Below are 26797 nucleotides of genomic sequence, written 5' to 3' on the forward strand. Positions count from 1 at the left end.
AATGACACAGGGGCCAATGCAAACACCGAAAACAGTAGAAGCAACAGGAGGCACAGGGGACACAGGGATAACCACAGACAGAGAAGAACACTGGAACAGCACAAGCAAATGGGCTAGGAAACAGACTTGACAACAAGGGGTTAACACAGGAGCTGGATAGGGGAAACACTGAATTAGCCAACAGGTGTAGAGGAAATGCTCAGCAGAGCTAGGGGACTCGGCACTAGTAGAGACACGTTAAAAGAATGCTGAGGGCTGTGTCTGAGCTAGCTAAATAGCAAGGGATGATTACTGGGTTATTTCTTGATTGGCCGGCGGGATGGGTGAAACTGATAAAATGTGGAAGAGCAGGCATGCCCAGGGTCAAAACTGCCTACATGCACAGGAGAGAGGCGCATCCGCTTTAGTGAGGAAGAGGTAAGTGTGACACGATAACAACTTTCTTAGGGGGGATTTTTTTTTCCTTACTATGAGTTGTGGCTTCATCCCTTAAAGCAGTACTAACCCTAAATGATTAAAAAAAAATGTGAACAGGCTGGTGATTATTGCAGAAGGGACAGGTGATTTCCCTAAATGCCAGGAATCAATGAACTCCCAGGTGCATGTGCAGGAATTGCTGTGGCCTGGCCAATCAAGGTGAATGATGATCCAGGACCCGGAAGAGGACCAGTTGAAGATAGTGGCACCCATGGACAGGTAAATGCCATAAAAATACAATTAGACAGGTACATTTAGTTTATTACAGAGGTAACATCTCCTGTCATTTCTGCAATATGGAACCTTCCTGCTTGCAATATTTTATTGATTAGGTTTAGATCCGCTTTAACCAAGGTCTTGCTTTCTTGAAGCCTAATCGGGGGGATTATATTATATGGAGGTGCGTGACATCATCATCTTAAAAAGGGATCACAGGAAAATGTATGTCATTCTCAGATTAAAATAAAACTTTGTAGACTTTCTGGCTTGAACCCAGTTGCAGCAGTTTGCAGATAGAACTGGCAGGTGTGTTTTTCTTCCTACAAAAATAAAATGATTAGAAATGATCCCTCCTAAGCTGAAAGAAGCTTTCTAAGTCACGCTCCCCCGGCAAAGAACGGGTCGAAGGGTTCCAGAACCCAGAGACAGGATGTGCTGTGTGTAATGTATGCATCTCTCTCTCCCTGAATCACAAGCTCAGGAATTTTAGGATAATCCACTGAGAAAAGCTTCACAGTTACCGAACCTTTCACAAAAGAATTGGGGGGTATAAAACCACAGACTGCGCTGCTGGGGAGCCAACCGAACTTCAAAGTGCCCGACAGCCATCTGAACAACAAGATCTATTAGATATTCTGTTTAACACTTGTAACTGCAGCAAATGATTATGCCTAACAAAGTCACTCCCCGTGTAATTGGCTCCCTAGATACACCTGCAAAGAGAAGCCAAAAAATCAAAATGCCGGGACAATGTTTTTTTCCCCCAGCCTGCAAGAATAGAACAATGGCTCTCTTATGTTCTGATAGCTGTTTCTTTCCTTTCTCTGAGGACCACAGCAGCTGCGGCATACCTGAGATATGCGGATTCTGGTCTACTGGCGTTTTGAAGATAAACTCTTTACTTAAAAGTAGAACTCTGGGTAAAATATATGAGCACAGATCCACGAAAAATTAACCTAAAATGTAAAAATTAACAGACCATCCAATAACTTTTCCCAGCGGACACAAACGTCTATCTTTCTTCTGGATTATCTGACTACTTTGCCTTGTCAGTGTCGGTCACACAACCAAATACTGCAGCTCGGAAAAGGAAGCCAAGTTATTTGCCTCTTCCTAGACATTTATACGTTTTTTCAGCTGGGAAATATACCCAGTGCTTCACTTATTTAGATATAAATATAGGAGATGCCATTGATGACTACTAAGTTAATTTTTTAAGATACAGGATTGTCATTGTTATCCATACCTTTGGATAAACCATAGTTAATTGGTGCATTGGGCTTTTTCCCATTCTTATGAAACCCCTGGTACCCACCCCCAGAAATGATGAGTTATCAACATGGTGTGGGGCAACAAGCAAAGTGTAAAAGTCCAACCAATCAGAATTCATCCTGTGGTTACAGTAAAACTGGCCTCTGATTGGCTGCCATCAGCTAATTCTCCCTGCATATTACCCCCGCTCCCCATGGTGCTTCATTTAACAGGCAGGACAGTCTCACCTTTCTGTCTCTTTGCTGAACTGCCCTTTGCCAACGTCATTCACAGCACAAAGACGGAACCGATAGGAACGAGCTGGGGTGAGGTTCTTGACAACGATGGAGGAGGGGTCTGGGTCCATATTTGCAAAGAGGATAGTCCATGGGGCATCTGTGAACAAAATTAAAAAACAAAAAACAAAATGTTGATATAATTTCAGTTAAAATGGTGGTAGAGAATTCTTTGATGAGTTTCAGCAGAGTCATCCAGCTCAGATACATTGTGCTCTACAGAGGCTTCATCAGAAACTCAGAAATATCACAAGGTAAGAGGAGAAAAAGATTGTACAGTATTTTATTAAAGACGGAGTCTGAAAAAATTTTGGTAAATTTGTACCAACTGTTGGTACCTCTGTGCAATATTTTGTCTAATCGCTTCATAGTACTGAGAGAACAATGCTTTTCTTTCTGCTGTAAAGTACTGCTCATGCTGTATTTCCATCACACTACCAATACGAGACCCATGAGCCTCATAATCTGCAGTGTCCAGGTGAAGAAGGGGTGGAAAAATAATACAATCTCTGCAGACTATAAGACCGGTCACTCTCATATCCATTGTGGGACAGAAGTACAGCAGGAGCGGTGCTTTACAGCAGAGTCAAATATTATACACTATGTATATAGCACTAACATATTCCACAACACCCATAATTCTCGCTTGTGATAGGCTGCTCCCCTAAAAATTGTAAACAAAATAAAAAAAGACCAAGAACAGCTAGGGTTTTAGTGCGGCAAAGAGATCATGTATTACAAATATCAATTTAAAATCATAGTAACACCTAATAAGGTGTTAGAAAAAAGGAAGAACACGTCTCGTATCCCGGCATGTTTCGTCTGTCGGCTTCCTCAGGGGATTTGAAGAACGTTTATTCACAGTTTGAGATAGGTAAAATTATCTTTGAAGGGATGTCACAGAGGTGGGTAAAGATTAGTGATCTCACAACACAGTATCTGGTGGTGGTGGTGCCGTGGAAGGGAATCCTGTATCATGCAGTTTGGCATGCAGGAGGTGCTGCTGAGACACACAACTCAGCAGCACCTCCTGCAAATCCCCCGAGGAAGCTGACAGATGAAACGTGCCGGGTATGAGACTTTTTCTTCCTTTTTTCGAACGCCTTATTAGGGATATCACTGTGTAGCTTATCGGTCACTTTTCCCATGATCATATATAAAAGAAAGACCATATACTGTAAAATGCTGTGCTACTCTTTAATGCAAAACTATGATTGAAATTGATCTTTGTAATTCGCAATCTCTTTGCGCACCAAAACCCTAGATGTTTTTGGTCTTCTTTATTCACTCATAATTCTCAACAAATTTCATACTCTTATCACTAACTGTCCCTCAAAGGGGATCACAAGCTAATGTAGTATTCTTAAAGTATTATGAATGAATCACACAACCATTGACTTACCTTCCTTTTCCAGGCTTAGATCACATAACCAATTTGAAAGAAAGAATTTCAGAAGTTGTTTTTACAAATCTATTTACTTAAAGTATTGATTTTAAAGTTCTATGAAGTGATCATGCAACCTATACACATGAGCAGAGGTAATATATATTTATACATCAGAATTAAACAAAATGTGTGTTCCTACAGTTTTACTCTACACACTACACACCACGGATTTGACTCAAGACATTGAATCATGTTTTTATATCTCTATTGTTACATTTTGTGGCATTGCAGTAAAATTCTTAAATTTACCAAGAATAAATACCTCTGCACAGCAGGCCAAATTAGTTGGCTACGAACATCTATTCCCACGGCCAGGAGTAAAATGATAGGAGTAGCACAAAGAGAATGTACACAGGAAAATAAAAAGTGAAAGAAGAGCTTGCCAAGTCTCTTGCTTTTCTTTCACTGGTCATAGCAGATCTGTAAGTATAACCAAACTGCAGCAGAGAATAATCCAGTCTCTTTTCCTGCCAGACATAACTGGCAAAATTAACAATCTCATCACCCTGCTCTCTCCTGCTAGTCTCCTGTTAGACCACCACAGAACAATTGATTGGCTCCTTATGCTGTTTCCAGTGTAAGCCCTGCCTGCAAGAAGCTGATGCAGAGTTAAATTCCGGATTTTACATGCCTTGCATTTAAAAACACTAGGGGGGGCTTTGACAGTTTTACATATAAATTCCACAATCAAAACATGGAACAGCAAGTAACCACACCAATCATAAAAATGATTTTCAGTAAACATTACAATACAGCGAAAATGTGTACAGACTGAAAGATTCCCCTAAAGGACAAGAACATTCATGAGATTGTGACCGGATTTGTCTTGCTCCCCTCAGGTGTCTACTCAACAGGTCCACTTGAGCCCTTCCGCTAAGAGCGGAATCATCACGTACTTGCCTGACACGGGCATTCCAATGACACCGGCAAAACAACTTGTTATATTTTTTGCTCACGGATGTTACGGCGAAAGATAAATGAGGTCTACCGTGTATGGAAATCAGGAGAGGGCCTGCTCTAGGGGTTCAATCCTTTGGGGTGTAAGAGGGATATAAGATCTGCATATGATATGCGCAGGCAGGCGAAAGAGATGCTAAATTTCTCTGAAGGAGCCTCATAAATATGGAATGCAACTCACAAGCCAAGAGAGATGCTTGCAAATAAGACAAGGCTTTGGTTAACCCCGTCGTGGCTGCTCGGTAGGTTGGTGACAGCTCTGGCTGGCGGCCAGCGATCCCCGAAGACAGTTCCCATCTCTAAGCCTATAGGCCTGTGCAGGTGCAGCCGCCATATTTCAAGGAATTTATTCAATAACGTAATGCAGATCCTGTTATGTGTACTAAAATACATCTTTTTATTGATCCCATGCTCGTGTTTATGGACAATCCATCCGAATACGTTGAACCTGATCCACAAAATCTCATGAGAACTTCAGAAAAAAAACACCTGATGATCCTTCCATGAAAGTCCCCAGCTCAGGCACTTCTTGTTAAAGAATGACAACGCTCTGCTCCAGTCTCCCAGCTGTGTTCTTGCATTGCCACCCTGGCACAAGCCCCCTGGTGGAGAACTCATGCTACTACTTCAATGCACATTACGCAGGTATGATCCAGCGTTGTTATCTTTGAAAAAGCTACCCTGGTAAATGCCATGCAGTGCATGCAGACAGGAAATAACTGCAAACAGGCTGCAAGAGATCATTACTGTTGATATGCAACAAAAATGGAGCACCAGTCTAAAGGTTAAATACACATAATTTATGTGTTGTTCACACCAAAGAATTTGTAATAGTGTTAAGCCAGTTCTGAGATTCATACACAGACAGCACAGCCAAATGAAATCCTTGTGGAACTCCACTCAAAAATAAAAAAAAATACTTTTGTTGCAGTACTCCTTGCTACCACTAGATGCCCTCAGTCCAGAAAACATGTCATCACGGGCCTGTTCGTAGAATGGACAGTTATAGGAGAAGCAGCACTGTGATGAGCTATTTTCTCTGCGCTTTCCGCCTATCAGCATGCTTTGTGAGCACCTGAATTGACTGGCTACTAGCAAAACTGTTTACAAATATGAAGCTAAAATGAGCATCTAGTTGTTGGGAAGGAAATGAAAATAAATCACTTGTGTTATTCATGAATGCCAGTGATAAAAAGGGACTGGCACAGCCCTGATGCCATCTCTATGGGTGCAATTTCCAGTGACAGGAAATGCAAACCCCAAACCCTCTGACAGGTGTTTCTCTCCATTTCCCCCAACTTCCCTCTACAATCCAGCAGCGTTGGGGTTATTGTTATGATCTAGTTTGTTATTCCACTCTGTGTCTTGATGCTAAGCCATCTATCTACAGGACGTGCTTATCTCCACGATACAATGTTACCGCGAGCTGTGCCTTTCATACCAAGTGAGCTGGTGTGCCATAAAAATGGAAAAAATTCAATTTACTGGGGGTGTGGGGGGAGAGAAACCCGGGGATGGGATAAAGAAAGCAAGGCGGCTTTAACAACGGCAACAAATAATATGATTAAGGGGAGTGGATGCTTGGGTTGGAGTGAAAAGATGACCTCCGACCCCCTGGGAGAATTGCGACGGTAATCTCTGCTGCACAAGTGACGGGAGGAGATTCTTACACAGGTAGAGAAATCGAAGAGCTATTTATTTATTAATAGAGATTGTTTTATGAGAAGTGCACGCATGTTAAGTCACTGGTTACACTTCCACAAATGTATTATTTCTCATGGAAATCACAGAAATCCTCCTGACAAGGCATCATCTGTTTTTTTTTCTTCCAGAATGTTTAGTTTGCTATCATGGAGATTCATATAAAACCTCCACTTTTAGCTGGGGTCAGTGCCTGATGCAGCTTCTACTAAGTTACAATGTTGCAGCCTGATGACTGTGGAGAGGAAACAGAAATACCTCCTCCTGCCTGCAGCAGAATGATGGCACCATGCCCACCTTGGTCTAGCTTGTCGCCTGGTTTTTATGCCATGCAGGGAATGTATTCTTGCAAGATTTAGGAAATTACTCATAACATTTGCATGGAATTAATATGTATAGGGAATTTTGCTCACTTCTTGTCTGATGTAGTCATTGTCACCATGACATATATTCTTCAACAAGGCCCCGGGTGGCGATAAAAAGGGTCTTTTGGGAATTTTTGATGACCTAACTTTGAAGCCCGACCTATTCTACTTCAACAAATCAAGCCCAATTAAGCCCATTGTCTTAAGCTTGAGAATGTTTTGTGCATGTGGGACTTTGAGATGGATTTGTCATCATGTAAATCTCAGACACACTTACTGTTCTCAGAAACCTCCAGGATGTATCGAATCAGAGGGCTGTTCCCGTCAAAAGGTCTGGCCCAAGAGAGATTGATAGATCTCAGTTCCATGGTGCTAAGCAAGGCGACTGGGTTCTCAGGAGCATGAGGGAGTTGCCTGGAGAACAGAAAAATAATTGGTAATAAACACACAAAGAAAAACAAGGGAACAAAAACATAGGAGGAAACTTTTTAAATATGGTGGACGCCAAGGGGGTTTCAATTATATATACATATACATCTAAAGTCTAACTTTTTTGAATGGGAATTGACATGAGGTCTCCTTAGACCAGTCTTTCTTAACCTTTTTACCCCTGAGAAACCCGTATTATAATCAATCAATAAAAAGTGCAATTTGCATTGGTTGCGAGTGGTCAGAATGCCACCTTTAGAGTCATCTCAAAAGCCCCTTGGTCTCATGGACCAAGTGGTGTTGGCCCCATAATGATGCAGAAACCACCTTATGGCAGGTCAACCAGCCACAGCTCAAGGAGGAACTTCTGAAGGAACCCTGGTTGGGAATGTATGTTCTAGAACCCTTGTCACTGGAACATATCCCCATTGAAAGATCTCCTCTCGAACTTTGGAATTCAATCTTCAACTCATTGACTATGCTCACAAGGATGAACCTACCAAGCAGGAATACAAGCAATCAAAACCTGGAGGAGTAGAAGACAGAAGTAGGTGCTATTAGTCAGGTGGTGGAGGAATAAATTTCCAAAGGAGTGGTGGCCAAATGACCAATAGGGACTGGGTTTGCCAAGAGGAAAGAACTCAAACCAGAACATAGTCCAGATGTAATTTTATTCCGAGTCTGATATCTTAAAAAGTTGACGAGTTTCGAGGGTCTATAAATAATCTCTCTTCTCGTGGGATTAGTGCTGTTGAACAAAGTATCCCTCTACAAAATCTTAGAACTGCCACAGACGCTCTAGATGATGGTTAAAGAAAAAGACTTGGCTGTACAGTGACCATACCAATCATCCCTCAGAATCTCCCCAATTTTTTCAGTCCACTCTATACTTTGTTCATCAGTACTAAGAAGGGGGACTTTGAATCTAAAAAAACTCTCTGGCTTTTTGTGAAATAAAAGTCGGAATAAAATGACGCCTGGACATTCTAAGTTCTGCTTTTGGCGCTTTCCTACTTGAACAATGAAACCTAACAGAAGTTCTGACCCTTCACTGCTCTTTTCAAAATAAAAAAGAAAGCTTTAGATACTCTTTAGTCTTCTTCTATTTTTCAGCTCTGCTCCCTTTGTGTAAGCTTCTAATGGAAGGAGGTTACATTATCATAGTGAGCGGGTTCTAGTGATGTTCTGAGGAGCTGGAGAGGAGTGAGATGAAGCTACAAAGAGAAAGCTGTAGGAGAAACCAATGCTAAGATTAGGTGATCGGTGTCATATCACTCTCCATCACTCGTATCTATGATATCAACTCAACAACGGCCATCAAATTAGTATTGATATAATAAAGTAACATCATAAAAGGAATTAAACTGAACCAAAGTAGGCTTTATATTTTCTATTTTAGGTGTAAACTAAAAAGTTGTGTGTACTGCATGCTATTACCTGACACGCAGGTAAGCATTTCTCGAATCATTGCCTCCTACAGATAGGATGCGGCAGGTGTACGTCCCGATGTCTCCGGACCAAGTCTGTGAGATATGTAAAGTGCCGTTCTTGTCCATCTGGATCCTTGGTAGGTTCTCCACGCTTAGTGGAACTCCATCCTTTTCCCATATGTACCTGGAAGAGAAGAAAACACCAGCTTAACATGCAGTAGCCACAATTTAACTGGCAGAGGTGATGGAGAGGGTCTCCTTCAGATGGGTGCGAACAAAGAATTCGGAGCCTAGGTGACCCAGTACAACTCAGTACCCTTTGAAGGAGGTCCTAATCCAGTACTTGGTGGGATGGTTACTGCTATCCCAAAAAGAACAGGGTTTGCTTTGCTGCAGCTAGGTGAGTGAAGTCAAGCCAGTCCTCAGTCTGGAGCATTATGCCCCAGGAGGGCTGGGATAATGAGGATCAAAAGCACCCTAGTGAATTTTTTATGGTGTTTTTGTATTTCTTTCTTGGCTTGGGTTTTGAATTATTAAGCACTGCACCACAGACTTAAAAAATAATGCAAGAGAATACCAAAAATTATATTTTTTACATTTTAAAAGTAGGGGAAAAAGTCCCTGTGAGACCCTGGCAGATTCATCTCTCCCAACTTTAGCACTGCATGTTTATGGACATCTACAGGTTGACCCGCTTATTTAATCATTGCCCAGAATCAACCATGAAATGTTTTTTGACGGATTGACCAAAAGTGATCGATATGGAGTGTATAATGGCAAGAACCTCTTTTAGTTGGGTCAGGAAAATTCAATCAATAGTACAAGTGTCTTACGGGTTTTTGAGAACTCTTTATCGATTTCTGTTCAATCGTGCTAATGCGCTTGAGCATTCAAAGTCCATTTAACCCTCAGAAAATTCTACAACAAATCTCAGGGATCACAGTCTTAAATGTGTGGGAAAAGTGGACGATGTAGGGGGAGTAAGCAGAAGGAAGGTTGACCTACATGACCCTAGGTGATAGCTTTCAAAGAGAAAAGATGAAAGGTGAAAGCCACAGCTATTCCTTAGATGTGCTAAAAATTGCCTTACTATTCAACATAATGGTCCCAATTTGTTAAAGCTCCCCAAGACTGGAGAAGGTAGGCTATCATGGAGGAAGGAACTTGGATGATCCAATAAACTTGGAATGGATTTGCTATTAGTTGACAAATGTTTTCAGTCCTGGACCAGATCCATTTGGCATTTGGTGGATCACCAAGGTTCTCCCATGATAGTCTATCTTCTCCAACCTTGAGGGGCTTTAATAAATCAGGCCTATTGTGTCCTAAAGTGGCAAAGTTTGGAGGAAAGTGTTTAAGGATCATAGAACACCTCCCTTTCTTCGCATCTCATATTACAGAGGAGGGAAGTGTGGCAAAGCCAATAGGTAGGAATACTGGCCAAAAGGCAAATTTTTGTTGTCTATACCAACATTGCTATATTTATCAGAAAGACAGCATATAGAAGCTTATACTTTTTCACCTTCCTCTGGATCAATTTTGCATATATGGCTTTATCTGGGATAAGCCGATTTGTAGTATGTTCATCTCACCTCAGAAACTCAATTTTTCCCATTTTTTAAAAAGAAAAATGTAACTATAGAATGTATTTTTTTCCTCCCCGACCTCTATACATACTGATACTGAATACATGTATTTATATATAGAGTGAGTAACACATACGATCGGATTCTTATCTCAGCATGATTCCCTTTCTGCTATTTCCAGATGAGCTATTCATATTTTTATTTCCAGGGTTGGTGGATGAATGATTGAACAGCCTTCCAAATTTAGTACAACACAACAATACACACATATGTTCACATGAGGCTAGAATGAGCTCAACAGTCATCAACCATCTTTGGTATTCCACCGAATAAAAGTTAAATAAATGCAAATCGTGCGTGGTCACTGCATTTTATCAAAGCGGATACATTCTTATTCCTTCTCCAAAAATCAGCATTTTGTCAAAAGAAATCCTACTCCCTGATCTACAGATACCCACTGTGAATAAAATACAATAAATAGAATATGGAACAGGGAACAGGTCAAAATGTAAATGTCACCTCAAACATCACTTTTAGGCTGTACAAAGTGTACAATGCTTTATTTATAACACCTGCTTACTACAAATATGGAATTGTTCTATTTTAAAGGCAATGTTCGTGATTTTGTATTTACTTTCTCATTTTTCTTATAAACAATTTCATGTTTAAAAAAAAAAAAAGTTAAAATCTGCAGTTTCCTTTTCAACCAATAGGGGTGTTTTAAGTTGAATTTCATGTTTTCCAAGCTATCTTTTGCTTCTCAGTTGAAAAAAAAAGTTATGTTTGTGGAGTTCAAAGGCACAAGTGGAAATTACCACTTAATGGTTTCAAGACACCTAACCTATCACACCTTTATGAATTTTTGGACATCCAATTTGAAAAAACACAAGCATTTTTATGGAGGTGGCTCCCTTTCTGACCATACCACCCTTCACTCTTCTGGGAAGGGTTGCTAGAAGATATGTGAGCATTTCGTTAGGAGATTTTCCCATTTTGAACATTGGTGAGATTAGGTACTGATGTAGGATGAGAAGACCTAGCTCGTGATTGATGTTCTGATTCAACCCAAAGGTGTTCAGTAGGGATGAGGTCAAAGGTCTGTACAGGACAAGCCCTGTCGTTTTGGAGATGGCATTGTACAACAGGTATAGACATGCTGGAAGAGAGGAGGCCTTCCCCAAACTGTTGTAACAAGATTGAAAACACACAATTGTCTAAAATGTCTTTGTATGCTGTGGTATTAACACCGAAACTTAATATTTAAGAGGGGATTCCTTGTCCTGTTGGCAATAAAGGTAGGTATGGCCAGGTGTGTACAAACCTTTGGCCATACAGATTACAAGTGAATGAGATTCACTCCCTTTCAAATAGATTTTCAATTAGAGAAAGAATGTCTGAAAGGAATCAAATTATATTGAACACATTTCAGTCGGCCCCAACTTTTCTGGGTTCTCCTTAAATTCTACTGACCAAATTTAAATTACAAAAAGCATGAAATAAAAAAAAAAACGGAGCTGAAAAACTAATTTGGAGAACGACTTTATCAAATCATCGGTCTGCCTGTCCTCCCCTCCACCCATTCCTCAGCCATATCCCAAAATGCAAGGAAAGACATTTCTGCATGAAATGATACATGTGCCGTTCATGGAGAAATTAATATCGCCCAATAAAATATTCACTGCGGACGAACTTAACTAAGATTAATTTTTTAACTCCTATTAAATTTTTCACAGAGTTCACTGTGGGTTTCTTCGCTCCCCCTGCTGTCAGCCACCAATTAGGAATGTTTAATTTTCCCTTATTATTTATGGGTGAGAGCAAGAGAGAGAGATGAGCTGCTGTTAATTAGACAGGGGTCCTCTGGAGCTCCGGCTGGGTGCAGGGTCGGGTGACCCTGAGTTATGCTTGATTAGAACAAAAGGGATTTGATGATAAAAGGAAATCAGGATATTAGGAGAAAAGTTGGGTCTGGAATTTATCTGTTTATAGTAGGAATTAGTGATAAGTTACTGACTTTTGTGAACATCATCCATGGTGGACCCCTCCTAATAAGGAACACGGAAGCAGGGAATTATGGGGGGAAATTCAAATCAATTTAACATAGAATGAGCCAACATGAGCCGTTGTACAAGAACAGAGGAATAATATCTTGTGTACATTGAATGATGTTACACAATCGGAGAACTCAAGGTCTATCTATTTTGATTCTTTGAAGAATTATTTTTTACTATCTTGATAAAAGAAAACATAATCCTAGGACACGCTCTAGATAAAAAATAAATAAATAAAAAACTTAGACCAAGTCAGGGGCAAAACTTGAAGTTTACTACTTCATCCATAACTAACAAAATCAAACCCCTCTACACACAGTTTAGGGTTGAAAAGACTAATTTCTATCTATCTATGCAGGCTGTGTGTTGTTCATCTTCTCACTTCACAAGTTTGTCTGACACTAAATATTACACTATGCAGTCTCTAATGGATTGAAACAAACACAATGCCCCTGGTAGTTGGGCACCATGTGATCATTGCCTAGGCTTTGTGTCACATGATAGGTGTACAGGAATAATACCTATGTATTGCATGTATTGATATTGTGAGGTGTAACCGCAGGCGGGCGGACGGGCCAGATGTAGTTTATTTTCTGAATTCTTTGGGGGGCCCAAAAAAAAAGGACCTTGAGGGCCAGATTTGGCCCAAGGGCCAGAGTTTGACATCCCCTTCTCTAGAGCAACCAAGGTTCCTCCAAGCATTTGCTAGAGATTCCTTCATTTGTGGTTGATTGACATCCCATTTGATAGCGACTGCATCATTTTGGGATCAACACCACTTGATGTCACCTCCACCACCAAACTGGTGGTACAGACCACAAGTGGTTTTTTAATTTTGGTGAATTTTTTTCACTGACCACTGTTGGTTTTAGCAGGAGGATTTCTTAAAGACCTGAAATGTTTTCTTGGGGCAAAAAGGTTGAGAAAGTCTGCTCTAGAGGGGGACCAGGGGGTAAATGTGGGTCATTGCCATGCAAATCCATAAAGTACTTCCAAATTAGGTTATGGAGGAGGTAAATCTTCTGTCATAATACATGTGTTCCCTTCATCCAATAAAAGAGGGTGTACTTTTGGATATTGCTAATTCACTAATTTTTGATGGGGAAAGGGGGTGAACTGGCAGGTATTTCAAAAGTTTCATTTACTAGTTCACCAATGAAGATTATCCACTTGTCTACTGAATGGGGGGATTCACATACTTGCTCATCATGGTTGGTCCTGACCCGGAAGAATCAATCCTCCAACAGAAGTTGAAGGATAAATATGTGGGTAAGGTATGAACATGTATATTGCTGTCCTAAGTCTACTTGCAGACTATACGTCTTTTTTTAAATGTTGTATATAATTCCACTTGAAGTTAAGGTGGTAGAACTACCTTTGTAAATAACATTGGACTATTTCTTATCATTGTGCCTCTATAGGCTATTTATACATTCGTCACTCCAAGTGGAAACATTTATATTAGTTTCTAGGGGAGGGGGTGAGTGGTTCTTGAAAGAGAAGCAAAAGGGTGAGAGTATCTTACCTTATGGCGACACTGGGGTCATGTGACACCCCGCAAGACATCGATGCTTTTGTCCCTTTAATTACACTCTGGTCTGTGGGAGGGTTGATGATGCGAGTTCGAGCTGCAAAGGCAAAGGGAAAGCATGTCATTCGTTTTTTTTTTAAACACATTGCCAATTCTCTTTTATATACCAGAAGATGCCAATACCACAAATCCTGACATTTTACTGACACTAGCAGCTATATAAAAGGTTATAATGGACAATAAGGGGAGGGATGGAGGAGCTAGTTCAGCACAGGAAGCAATTGGAAACCCCAATAGAGAAGAAGGCTATACTGTGCAAAGAATGAGGGGTTGTGCTATGGAATTGGCTCTTCCTGGAGTAGTGAAATCTTTAATTCAGAACCTTGTCACCTTGAACTTGCTACTAAGTTACAATGTTGCAATCTGCTCAAGAAATGCTTCCTCCTGTCTGCAGCAGACTGGTGACATCATCACATCATGGCCTAAGTCACTGGACTGCAGCTCAAAGAGTACTAATACTAAACTATAGCAAATTTATGCTTGGCTTTCCCTCTCCCCACAGGCCCAGGTGAATTCCCGAGTTCAATGTAGAGATTTGTCCCCTGCCCAGTTTTGCCAAGGCGAGGTTAATTTGCCATTGACGAGTCTGTGTATAACATCTCAGCGTGAACCTTTGAAATGGAGTGCAGGAAACATGCTTGATGAGCCTCTAACTTCCCTTTGGTCTCCCACGTAACGCAGAAGATAAAGTCACCGGACAAGCTAATTTCCCTTCTGTCATCGCAGACAATGTGCTGAGATCAAATAAAGGATTGTGATTGTGAGAGGCAGAAAGAAGACAAAGCCAACCAAACGCTGTTAGCGCTCCATTGTATAACAACCCACGGAAAAGCTTCCTGCCATCTCATTTAACCCTCCTCGACGTTGGCAGTGGCTTAAAAAGACTTACCTGATGTGTGCAATTCACTGAAAAATGTATTTATCTGGCACAGAATAAATCTTAGGGTTTTTTTTTCCATAGACTATTATGGTCCCTTGACGGAAATTAGGATAAAAATGACACATTCTGCAGGATACTTGTTCCTGCAGCTCATTCCGCTTCAAATAATTCCCTCTTTCCTGCACGTGAGTGGGTAGAAATCCTAACCATTATAGTTTCTGTTCCATCTTCATTCTGCAAGTTTGGACCAGTAAACACTACAAAGGTCATCATCATTATTATTATTACTAAACAGTATTTATATAGCACCAACATATTACGCAGCGCTGTACATTATATTGCTCACGTCCAGAAAACAAATTGGGAGTGGCCTGTAGGGACCAACAAATCATCAATCTAGCAAAATATATTTCACCACATAAATATATTGTAGATTTAACTTTGTTTTTAACTGCTTGAAAAAAAATGTAATTAAAGAATAAAAAATAAATACAAATCTTTTTTATTATAAATTAAAAAAATAAGTGTGTTTTATTAGTAGGATAGGGAGGCATACTTTGTTTAATGTATACTTTGTTCTTTGCCTTTGTTATTCTTTTTTGTGTATGATCATTACTTGTAAACTTTGTTTCAAAAAGAAAAAGAAAAATACAAAGTAATGAGATCTATAGGAAGCTAGTTTGTAAAAAGAAGAGGTCAAGACAAGTTGAAAGGAGATTTTAAAATCCCCAGGTGCCATTGAAAGCTCATTGCACTGTTAAAAACTAACACAAACTGTTGATTTCCTCCTCTGACATCGATAAATTTCACCCAACTGGCAAAAATTTAGCAAATTTTTCTAAACACTTTAGAAATCAAAGACTTCTTAGTGGTGTTTACAGATTAAGAAGGGCTCAGGTTAAAAGGACAATTCATTCTAGACTGGACTGATTAGCAGGTTTATCAAATTTCTTCTCCAGTTACAGCTTCATTTTCATTAAATAACATAGTAGCAATTTTGGCGAATTTTATGCCATGGTATCAAATGAATTGCCACCAATATTGACACATTGTTAACCTCAAATTGTTTTGGACCCCAGTGGTAGACACAGCGGTTGCTATAGACTACCCAATCCTTCCAAACTTTACTTACAAAAAATTTGTCAAGTAAAATCTTCCTAGGTCCTACTAGGTCCACCATGATTTCATGAGGACTATTTGCTTATGGAGATTCTCCAGCTTGTTGGGAATTCTCTGTACAACAGACACCAATTTAGCACAAAGCGTTGGTAGTGTTGCACAATATAATTAAGATTTAAGCTTGGGGGAAAATTGCGTTGGGCCAAGGCATTAGGCAATGGATGGAAGGATATCTCTTTTCCTATCATATTTGTGCTCCTCTGTGGTTTTTATATACTGCATGTGGGTCTATATATATCTTTTATTTCCCACGGGTAAATCTGAAAATCCCATCAACAGTTGTGTTCAGGTATGCTTTCCAGGAATAACTCATATTACCTAAAAATGCATGTTCCATACCCCTTCAGGTGTCCACTTAAAGAGAATGAGTGATACAAGGTACTCATAACTAAAAAACAAAGAGATATAACATGACGATAGCAGAGAGCCCAGGTTAACGGCCATCTCCTGCGGCTTTCCGTGCTCCCGCCAAGGCGCTCTCCATTATGACCCCGCTGTAGTGTTATACACCCGCTAATATAGTCCCAGTATTATCTGAATTTACTTTGTTGCCTTGTTCTCTTTGTTCTCTCAAATGACAGCACACTGAGAGTTGAACAGAGTACCTGGTCACGTCCATTGGCCCCCGACAATTTCAAAACACTTTATGGATGAGAACCTTGCCTATTACAGATAGAATTTCTATGCCAATACTTTTTCCTTTAGCGTGCAAAGCATTTAGGATGCTACAGTTGTGTAGTGAGGGTCTAACTAAATATATTAAAGGATCTCATTATACCCAAATCATTTTTTTAGTTTTATTTTATATCTCTTTTATACTATTTTGCTATTGTACAGAGATTAGGAACAGCGTCATATTCTACTGTATTCCACTGAGCTGTCAATCTAACACAGAGAACTTGATAACAGGCATACAGGCATATTAAGTGATTGAAACTGCTTCTTTGCTATCCAATCACTGACTAAGGGTGGGGCCCTGACCAAGCTTGCATTCCTTTAGCTGTAATAGAGTAAAGTAAGGTCAGAGACTTGCCTATTTTGGCTGGCTAAGTTAAAAAATCCAAGGAATGGATAAATAGAGCTGGAAGTTTTTTGCTAATACAGCTGATACATATTTAGTTTAACTTTTCTTTAAGCTGCTTGCTAATACGCCCACAAAGTAAATCATGGGTAAAATCTAAATGAGCTGTTGCATTCTGATCAGCTCGAAAGCAGAAGCTGTTCTTGTGATTTACCAGGAATATTACTAGAACCGAGTGTCCTCCTTTAATCCTGGATACATTTGCTGAACGCGATTGTTAACCCTTGACATTCATGAAGATAAGTTTGAGCTAAAACAAATTCTGCAATTGTATAATTTGCTGCATTCTCAGGGATGCATTAAGCAGGATGACCCCTTTTTGTATTGCTTCTTTAAAGTCTTTAGGATATAGGATGTGCATGACTGTGCCATATGGAACACCATTACTCTTAACGACAGCAATAAACCCATAGAACTCCCACGGATGAGAAGAGTGGATATAAAAAGGTAAAGATCTTTATTACTGAGCGCTACCTACCAGCTTCTATAAAGAGCAATGAAAAAAGTAAAGATGGCAATAGCAACACCCCCCCCCCCCCAAAAAAAAAAAAAAAATGCAGCTCTGTCCGTTATCATAGTGGAGATGGATGAAGGGATGAAACTCACTTGTTCATTTGCTTATTATCATCAATGTATATACTGTTTAAGCCTTGGGATACACCATATGGCCAAATGATTGTTAACATCTTACATTACACCTACAAAAAAAAATGTTGCCACTCCTCCAGGGTGCTTCCAGGGATGGGTACTGTTAGAACATTAAAAATCTATTTACATTTTTGGACACTTCAAACCTTGAAGAAATAATTTTGGGAAGGCCCTTTTCTGTTTCAGCAAGGCGGCGCCGCTGTGCACAAAGTCAGCAAGATGGTGTGACAAATTTGGTCTAGAGCAGTTTTCCTAACCAGGGTTTCGTGAAACCAAAGAGTTCCTTGTTAGGTTGCTAGGGGTTCCTTAAGCAATGAGCAGTTTGTGCTCCCAGGTCAATTTTTTTGACACCAATGATCTTTTTGGTATGGGTGGCATTCCTCCGAATGGGAAGCCCTGTAAGAGGAATTCTTTCCACTGACCACCACGCTAATATACTGTGAGCTCTGGATATAGAAATTATAACAGGAGTTCCCTGGGACCTGAAAGGTAATTTTTATGGTTCCAACAGGTAAAAGAAAAAGTACTCTAGAGTAACTTAAGTAACCTGCACAGTACCCCAAACTCAACCCTTCTGAATACTCAATTGATCAATTGATTGAAGTCTTCTCATTCAACATCAATACCAGACCTCATAAATGCTCTTTTGGCTAAATGGGCAAAAATTCCCACAGATATACTTCCTATAGAAAGCCTTTGCAGAAAAGTGGGTACCAAGGGGGGGGGGAGGGCAGACCATATCAATGGTCTTTGTTTTAGAATGGTATGTCCACAAATACTGGCCATATAGTGCACATGCTGTAGGATTACCTAAACCACCATTTTCCATAGACTTCTACTGAGATACAAGATATAGCAAAGCACGGTCACCATACTGCACTGCTAACCAGTAATCACAGCATGTATAAAATAAGTAAATATAGCTCCCCCCCCCCGACACAGATATAATTACAAACTATATATAGAAGGAATGTTTTTAACTCAACTGGATTATTCATAGTTGCTGATTTTCTAAAACAGCCATATATAGTATAATTAAATCAATTATGTTCTTACCCCACACAATGACATCAGCTGAGGCTTCATCGGCACCTCGGGAATTAGTGGCTGTGCAGGTGTAGGTTCCGATGTCAGAAACATGAGCTGGGCTGATGAGAAGGCTTCCGGATTCTAACAAGGTGAATCGTGGCAGTTGAACTGACCCACTGGCCAAGACCCTATCACCTGCAGCCATGAGAGAAGGGAAAAGATTACTTTCATGAAATTAAAGTTTGCTATTCTGCAGAGAAAATGCCGAACAAGTAAGGCAACCCAGACCTCTTTCTGCTAGTCAAGCTGACCACTTTTTAATATCACATATGTTACATAAGAAAACATTCATATAAAATTGATGCATTCACACATTGATAAACTCAATATTGTATTATAATGGGAAGGTGAGAGTTATAGGCCCTGATTTAATAAAACTCTCCAAGGCTGGAGAGAATACACTTTCACCAGTGAAGCTGGGTGATCTAACAAACCTGGGATGGATCTGGTCCAGGACTCAAAGCATTTGCTAGCAAATAGCAAATGACATTGAAGAAATCCATTCCAGGTTTGCTGGATAACCCAGCCTCACTGGTGAAAGTGTATTCTCTCCAGCCTTGGAGAGCCTTAATGAATCAGGCCCATAGTATAAAAGAATACAATGTAAATAATGGTGACATTTAAAATGTGGTAATTGTGTTGTTTATGTAGTATTTTGTTTTTAATTTACCAAAATAAAAAATCACTTCATAGGTTTCCTCACCCAGTATTGAAACCAGAACCTTTTCACAGACTTAGGAATATTGTGAAAAGGTAATAGTGGTGGAGAAGTACACCTATACAGCTGGATAGAACTCCTGTCATTGTGGTCAGCCAATCCGACAATGGGACAGCTGAGGACAGTTCTCCCCAACTAACCCTTTGTGGGATTTGTGGGATTAGTCCTACATAATGACCAGCTGAATGGAGCTCCTGTCATTGTGCAGAGGAAAGCAGCTGCCACTGGATGAATTATCGTGGAGTGCTATTTGGACATCGATTGACCTTGCAAAGGTAATTATAAGTTAAAAGAAGAACAATACATACATATATTTTCTCTAGTGGTGTTTTGTTTTATCTAGGGCTGATTTAGCCATTTTGGGGTTGGGAAGGGGGGTATAGTACCCTTGTACTACTCAGGTCAATTTAACTGACACCAATGATCTTTTTGATATGAGTGACATCCCTCCAAATGGCCAGCTATGTAAGAGGAATGCTTCCCACTGACCACCACGCTAATATACTGTAAGCTCTGGATATAGTTATTATAACAGGACTTCCCTGAGACCTGAAATACATTTTTACGGTTCCAACAGGTAAAAGAAAGGGTGCTCTTAAGTAAGCTGCACAAAACCCAAACCCTACTGAAAACTCGAATGATCCAAGTCTTCCCATTGAACAATAATACCTGACCTCATTAATGTTCTTTTGGCTAAATGGGCAAAAATTCCCACAGACATACTTCTTATGGAAAGCCTTTGCAGAAGAGTGAAGGCTAATATAGCCCCGAAGGGGTATGGGGGGGGGGGGGCGCCATATTAATGGCCTTTGTTTTGACCAGCTGGATGGAGCTGGTCAAAGGTGAGGGAGCCGATAACTTAGGGGTCCCTTATTAAAAGTGGCTTTCAGATTCCAATAAGCTCCCTTCCCACAGACTCCCACCCCCACACACATATTGTGGGGTTATATTAGACCCTCCCCCCAAATGATGGCCCTTGGAAAGCTGGTAACCATACTTAATATGTTGATGGCCTTTACAAATAACACAAAACTGTGAGAAGGGGAACGAATAGGAACAGGGGGTGGGGGTGGCAACTGGGGAGCCCCATCATGCCTATCCAGAATGAACAGCAACCTTTGGTCAAAAAAAGAAGGCCATATGGTAATAAATGGATCACATGTTTTTTGTTTTGGTTAGGATGTCCCCCAGACCTCCCCAGCAAAAGCAAAAGAATGTATTTATATCTGACAGATAAGTCTTTAGAAGTTTGATGAGACAAAAAAAAAAAAGGAATAAAATGTGAGAACTCAACAGGGAACATTTTGTTCAGCAAGAAAGAGAAAAAATTAACCTATTAAAGCCCATAGTAGGAAATCTTTAGGCTTTTAGCAAATGCTCACCCTGTGAACAAGAGAGAAGAGCAACAAAGAGCAAAATCAAAACTACAGCCCAACTCAAAAATTCATAACTGCTACGTCAGTCTACCCCATCGTTCCTCTTATGACATCCATGAAGGGTTAACTTTTTTCTATTAAGCGAGGAGATATAAAGAGGTTCCAGTTGCCATGGCTTCCATTAAAGAATCACTTGCAGGTCAGACAATGTATAGATATGATAAAATGAATTAACCCTTCTCCTCCTGTATTCCCCTAAGATCTTGTATTATCAAAGACGTAATTCAAGGAATAAACTCAGAATTCAGACTATTAAAGGGCACCAGAAGGAAGAGACGTCTTGCACTTATTTGTGCCTTAGATTTTTATTTGTATTTTGGATGGGTAATCTCATTCTGCCACCTTTAGGTGCTTTGGCATGGTATTACAAATGCTCTAGGAAGTTGGGTTATTGAGAGTTGGGTGTCCCAGCCAGTGATGCTAAAGACAATAAAGAATAAAACTATACAGGGAAACCAGATGCAAGTGACGCAAAAGGCATATCAGGTCTCTTCAGCTTTTTCTCTTATCTCTCTTGCTGCTGAACCTGAAACTCCGAGCTGTTGCCGGCAGCAATCGATTGGGTTTTGGTTATCTACAAAACCTCAGACCTCATTAACCAAACTGGCTGAAGAATTATTTTATCCTGAGCTGTGCTACAGCCACCATGGCATCATGTGAGGATAGAATTAGAAAATGCCAAGGACCATGTAGGTGACCATCCTAGCTGCAGACACATTGAATGTGGCCCATTGGATTAAATTGAGTGGTTTGGGCTACGCCCTAAAATTGGCTTTTCATCTGTAGCTCAGGGTGCAGTACTTACCTCCTATATAGCACTATCCCCCTCCGTAGGTAGGTATGCTGCATGCTTGGTACTTTGCTTTTCTGGAACCCCTTCCTGAGGCAACCTTGGATCGTAGTGTAAAGGGGACAAGGCATGGAGAGGTGTACCAGACAACAGGAATCAAGGAGGGGATACTTTCTATAGCTTTGGGGATACTTTCTATAGCTTTGCGAATTCAAAAATAAAGACTGGTTCTCTTTACAAAGCCTTAAATGTTGTTGAAATTTCATAAATCTGGGCCACCATGCCCAATTGGAAGTAAGCTTGCATTGTTTCGTTATCTCTGCACTTGCTAAATTACAGCAAAACAGTCTGATTTGCACCACGGACCTCACGCAGCCACCGAATCAGCCCCCATGCAACTGAACTGTGAAAGAAGGAATCTGATTAGTCCTTACGGGGCCCTCGCAGTCCTTCCTTAACACACTTCCATACAGCAGGCGCAGTGTTCCTTAATAATCCTTCGTTTGTCAGCCAATGGCTCTATATTAAGTGGTTTGTGCCAGTTTTATGCGACAAGGGCTGCAGCTGCTGTTTGGGTGGCTCAGTTGTGCAGAGATGAGACGCTCGGCATATGATTTATATACAGTCTCACAACGCAGCCTCCTCTTATCATTCACACGCAGGAGGAAGATGAGAGGCTTGCAGCGTGACAACACACACGCTGACTACGCCTGAGAAGATCTGCATGGCGGGCAGAGACGGATGCATTGCTTGTAAGCATATCCTGATAAGGAAGACAGGGAGGTTTTAAAGAGAAACACTTGATTTTGCTTTAAAGGGGACCTGTCAGGATGCAGAAAGAAGCTGCAATTGTTAGCCACTGATCCCGGTAATACTAGCTTAGCCCCTTCTCTGTATATTAGGTGTCCCAGTACCCGACATACATGATCACTGCAGCTAGAATCAATACAAATGACATGCACCATTCAACACTGGATGATCTTTGGAGGTTGGCTTCCATTATTTGATAGATTTTAAAAGTCAGCCAACCCAAAAATGATATTTCTTGTGTGGGTTGCTTGCTCTGCCAGTTGGAGCTAAAGGAGGGAGGTAAGTATGCTTTATATATAATCAACTTTTTAAAGCCTACCTTCATTAAACGTCTTACCTTTTTGCCAAGTGATAGCAGGTCGTGGGGCACCGGAGGTTTCACACTGAAGTACCAGAGTTGTGCCATCTATCACAGTGCTGTCTAGGGGTCCCTTGGTGATGTTAGGAGCAATGCCTGAAAAAAAGACAAAAACCCAGATAGGATACTAAAGGAGAAAATTGATTGGGAAAGGTAGCTCTCTTTATCGAATGAGCATGGGCTGCATTGGCAAGCAAACTATAGTGCCATAGCTTTGTAACTCATTCGGAGGTGTTGGAGTTCCGATTGCTTTTTAATCAGATATTCAGATATTGAGTGGTGCAAAGTAGAAAAAGAAAGAATATTCCATGATTTGTGATCAGGAAAATATTGATCATTTGTTGAGTTGTCTTGCATTATGCTAGCCAATAACTATGTCATATTTTCAGTCAATTAAGGGAATTGATTTTTGGGTAGAATGCTGATCAAGTACTGATCAGACAAGTTTTTTTTGGCCAGATCAAATCTCAATTATTTTTTAACACTGAACAATTATCTAAAAAGTGGATGACACATCTACAACTTGTAGTCAATTGCAAATTATTAATTTATTGGTGTTATTAGTAGTAGTAATAATTAGTGAATGGCTAGATCTAGTAGACAAAGACTTGTCCTGACCACACAAGGCATGATGGGTACACAAAATATATAGCCTCAAGCCTCTCTACAAATCCAAGCTTTTAGATTGACACTTACTGGTGACGGCCAGGTAAGTGGAGCTCTGGACCTCCCCAGCACTGTTACGGGCAAAGCACTGGAACATTCCCGTGTCCTCAGGTATCAGCCCGCTGATCCGAAGACTTCCGCCACTGACTATGCGAAATCTGGTTTCCCGGCGGACATCAATCAGAGCGGCATCCTTGTACCAGGAGATTGAGGGCTGAGGCACACCTAGGTATTGAAAAGAAAAGTCAAATATTTGTAAATGGTGCATATGTCTACACTTGGAAGGGTAAATTCTGCACAACAGTTGCCCTACCTTTATTTACGACATGGGCTTCTTAATCTGTGAGTGTGTGATTTCTCTAAGGTGCTTGCCCAGCTCATGCTACATAGCCTTTTATGTAGCAAATGCCGGAGGTGTGATGATAATACAACACTGCAGTGACAGCTCAGAAGCAGCCATCATCCAAGATGGTGGCACTTAGCAGCAGTCCCAGGGCTTTTGGATGTCTACACCAGGGAAGCTGTAACAGGTAATTACCATGCAGATAATATGATCAATACACATATTATTGGAAGATTGCTGTTGAAATAAATAGCCTGGTGACAGGGTCCCTTTATATTTTAATGGGGGCCATACAGTAAAGGTATCACAATGAAACATATCTTGCTTCTTACTAGAGCCAATCAGAATCTCCCATTCATGCAAAATATAGGAGAATGCTGCCACCAGCTAAACAGACAGTTCTTCTTCATGGCATTCAAAGCGAGTGCACAGTAATTAGAATTTTTTTACCAAGGAGATGGTATTCGAGTCAGGAAGAATTAAGAGGGAAAAAAAAGCTGGAGGACAGTAAAAATCCACACAGTATCTAACAAGTAGCGTCTCCTGGGTACTTAACATAACACGGTATATTAAATCATCTCTCCATCCCTTCCGTACTACAGTCATTTATTTTTCCTAATGCTTGAGGGGCTGCGGTGCCCTTTTCTGCTAGTAATTATACGTACACCACAAGCCTAATTGTACTGCTCGTGATTATTACTGACAATGAACATATATTATCAGGAGAAGAGTCTTGGTAAAGGGTATGGAATGTAAAAGGCATGGAGATTCATCAACAGGATCTTAAAGCACCAGTTTACCAGTTTAAAGTTCACGAAAAATGGACAGGTCGAATCTGGTTTGTTAGGTAACATGGAAGATTCATATATACTATATGATTAAAAGTTCAAGGACCATCACAATTACCCATATGGCCCCAAGTATTGGATCACTCTTCCAAATTAGCTAATGGGTTTCCAGTAATGTTTACACCATTGTAGACAATTCTACAACCTCATGATAGCAATTTGGTGGAAGTCCTATTTGGTTCCAGCATGACTGTGCACCTGTGTAAAAAACCAGCGTCATAAAGACATGGGTTAAAAAGATTGGTGTGGAGGAGCTTTAGTGGCCCTCACTGAGCCCGGACCTCAACCCTACTGAACAGTTCTGGTATAAACTAGAAGCAAGGTCTGACCTCAAAAATGCACTTTTTTGGATAAACGGATACCAACTCCCAAAGACACACTCCAACATCTTGTGAGAAGCTCCCTCCGAAGGTTAAAATTGCAGAGAATAGCCTCACTAGAGAGGTGTTCACACTAGTTGCAGGTACCAAAAGGCACGGACAAGAGAAGATACATGGTTTTCAGTTGGAAATTTACTCACAATATTGCATGTAATGCATTTTGGAGGCTTTGGATCCATAACAAAATTAAAAACCAAATTCAATGCACAATAACTAGGTCAAGAAACATGTTCATTCCTGGAGTAAACTAAACCTAAAAGTGGAAAAGAAGGGTCATTCATTCATCAACTACTTTTTGTTACTGATATGAAACATGTCCATTGCTCACCTTTAGCTTGGCATGGAATGTCCACCACTTTTTCCATCTCTGCGGTCAAATGTCGGTCAGGCTCTTTCACAAATTGTGGTGGCTCTAGAAGAACACAGGAACACCAAATTAGTGAAGAAGGGTCAGGACTGAATGCTTAGCAAGGCTATACAAAGCATTATGGTCCACGGAAATCAATGGTGGCCAAATTGGAGTCACCAGTCTACAGAAATCAAAGTATTTTTTCATGTTGGTTCTGGGTACCACTACTTCCCATATGCCCCTATTTACCCATTTTGCTGCTACAGTGATATTTTTTTCACATATATATTTACAATTGTTCACTGAAATGTTTTAAATATTAGGAACGATGTTGTGTTGAGTAAACAGATACCAAACATGTCAAGCCTAAAAATTGCACAAACCTTTTGAATGGTGAGAAACTTGAGTATTCAAAATTGTCTAAAGGTGATACTTTAAAAGAATTTATAGCTCATCAGTTAAGAGCGAATGGTAAACTATGATCTTAAAATTATTATTCTCACTCCAGTGTATGCAGTGATTCCCAAAATGTGCTGCATAATCAGAATTTTCACAAACTTGCACAGCTGAAGCATAAGAGCAAAATTGCATGTGGGCGCAATTTTTTCTTTGTATAATTTATTTTTCTTTTTTGCTTATCTTTTTTTGCATAAGGGTGCAGACAAACCTTCTATATGACAGCATGTCCTGTTCTCTTTAAAAAAGCATTGGGGGTCTATCAGGCCCCTAATGTCACCACTGAGATCAGTTGAAGGCAAATAAGTATATATCTATATAGTATCTTGGATACTGAAACAGCGGGACATTCCTGCCAACTCTGTCCCACCCCACGTGGAAGTTTTGTGCATTTGCAGCTCCTTCTGTTACATTCCCCATAATATAAAAAAAAGAAATTAACTTCCAGAAAGGACGTAATAAGAATGGATGCTTCATATAAGCTTATATTTTGTTTTTTATCTATGGATTGCCCAAATAATAAAATGTGAAATAATACACTGGGCTACAAAGTGAAATCCCAGCTCCGGATAGGGCAGTGCGGGGATGGAATCACCATTCCAATAACAGGGGACAAGAGTGGTGAAGTAAGTACCTCTATCAAGATTTAGGTGCTTAAAGCCCATCCTTGAGCAAAAACTAAAAAACAAGTGCATTTCCACACCGCCTAAATGTGAACCTGTATTATTCAAGAAATAGCTGCCTTTTACCGGAGCCTTCTGAGATGAGGATTTTGCTGTGTGACAGATTCTATTTAAATGGAATCCATTTTGTTTTTCGCTTCTAAAAAAATCATTGTCTTTTAACTCTGCAGGCCGCTGGGATTTGCTAATTAGAGACATATCTCCATTACAGAGCTGTAATCAATTAGAAACCGCAAGAAAGCTCGGCGCATCATTGAAATTAGCGCACACTGTCCGCCGATAG

General features: G+C 40.3%; 1 protein-coding gene across 2 annotated transcripts in view; it reads right to left on the bottom strand.

The window, feature by feature from the left end:
* Positions 1–26797, bottom strand: part of SDK2 (sidekick cell adhesion molecule 2) — a 388895-nt gene that overhangs the window by 63532 nt on the left and 298566 nt on the right. For both annotated transcript variants that reach the window (XM_072403472.1, XM_072403471.1), the window contains exons 8-15: positions 25355–25438; positions 23486–23680; positions 22769–22885; positions 18645–18812; positions 13735–13837; positions 8580–8756; positions 6991–7127; positions 2196–2343 (exon numbers count right to left, since the gene is read on the bottom strand). In XM_072403472.1, the coding sequence (XP_072259573.1) occupies positions 2196–2343; positions 6991–7127; positions 8580–8756; positions 13735–13837; positions 18645–18812; positions 22769–22885; positions 23486–23680; positions 25355–25438 (1129 nt within the window). The remainder of the gene's footprint in view (positions 1–2195; positions 2344–6990; positions 7128–8579; positions 8757–13734; positions 13838–18644; positions 18813–22768; positions 22886–23485; positions 23681–25354; positions 25439–26797) is intronic.

The sequence above is a fragment of the Pyxicephalus adspersus genome, chromosome 3 (assembly GCF_032062135.1).
Source record: "Pyxicephalus adspersus chromosome 3, UCB_Pads_2.0, whole genome shotgun sequence".
NCBI classification, from domain to species: Eukaryota; Metazoa; Chordata; class Amphibia; order Anura; family Pyxicephalidae; genus Pyxicephalus; species Pyxicephalus adspersus.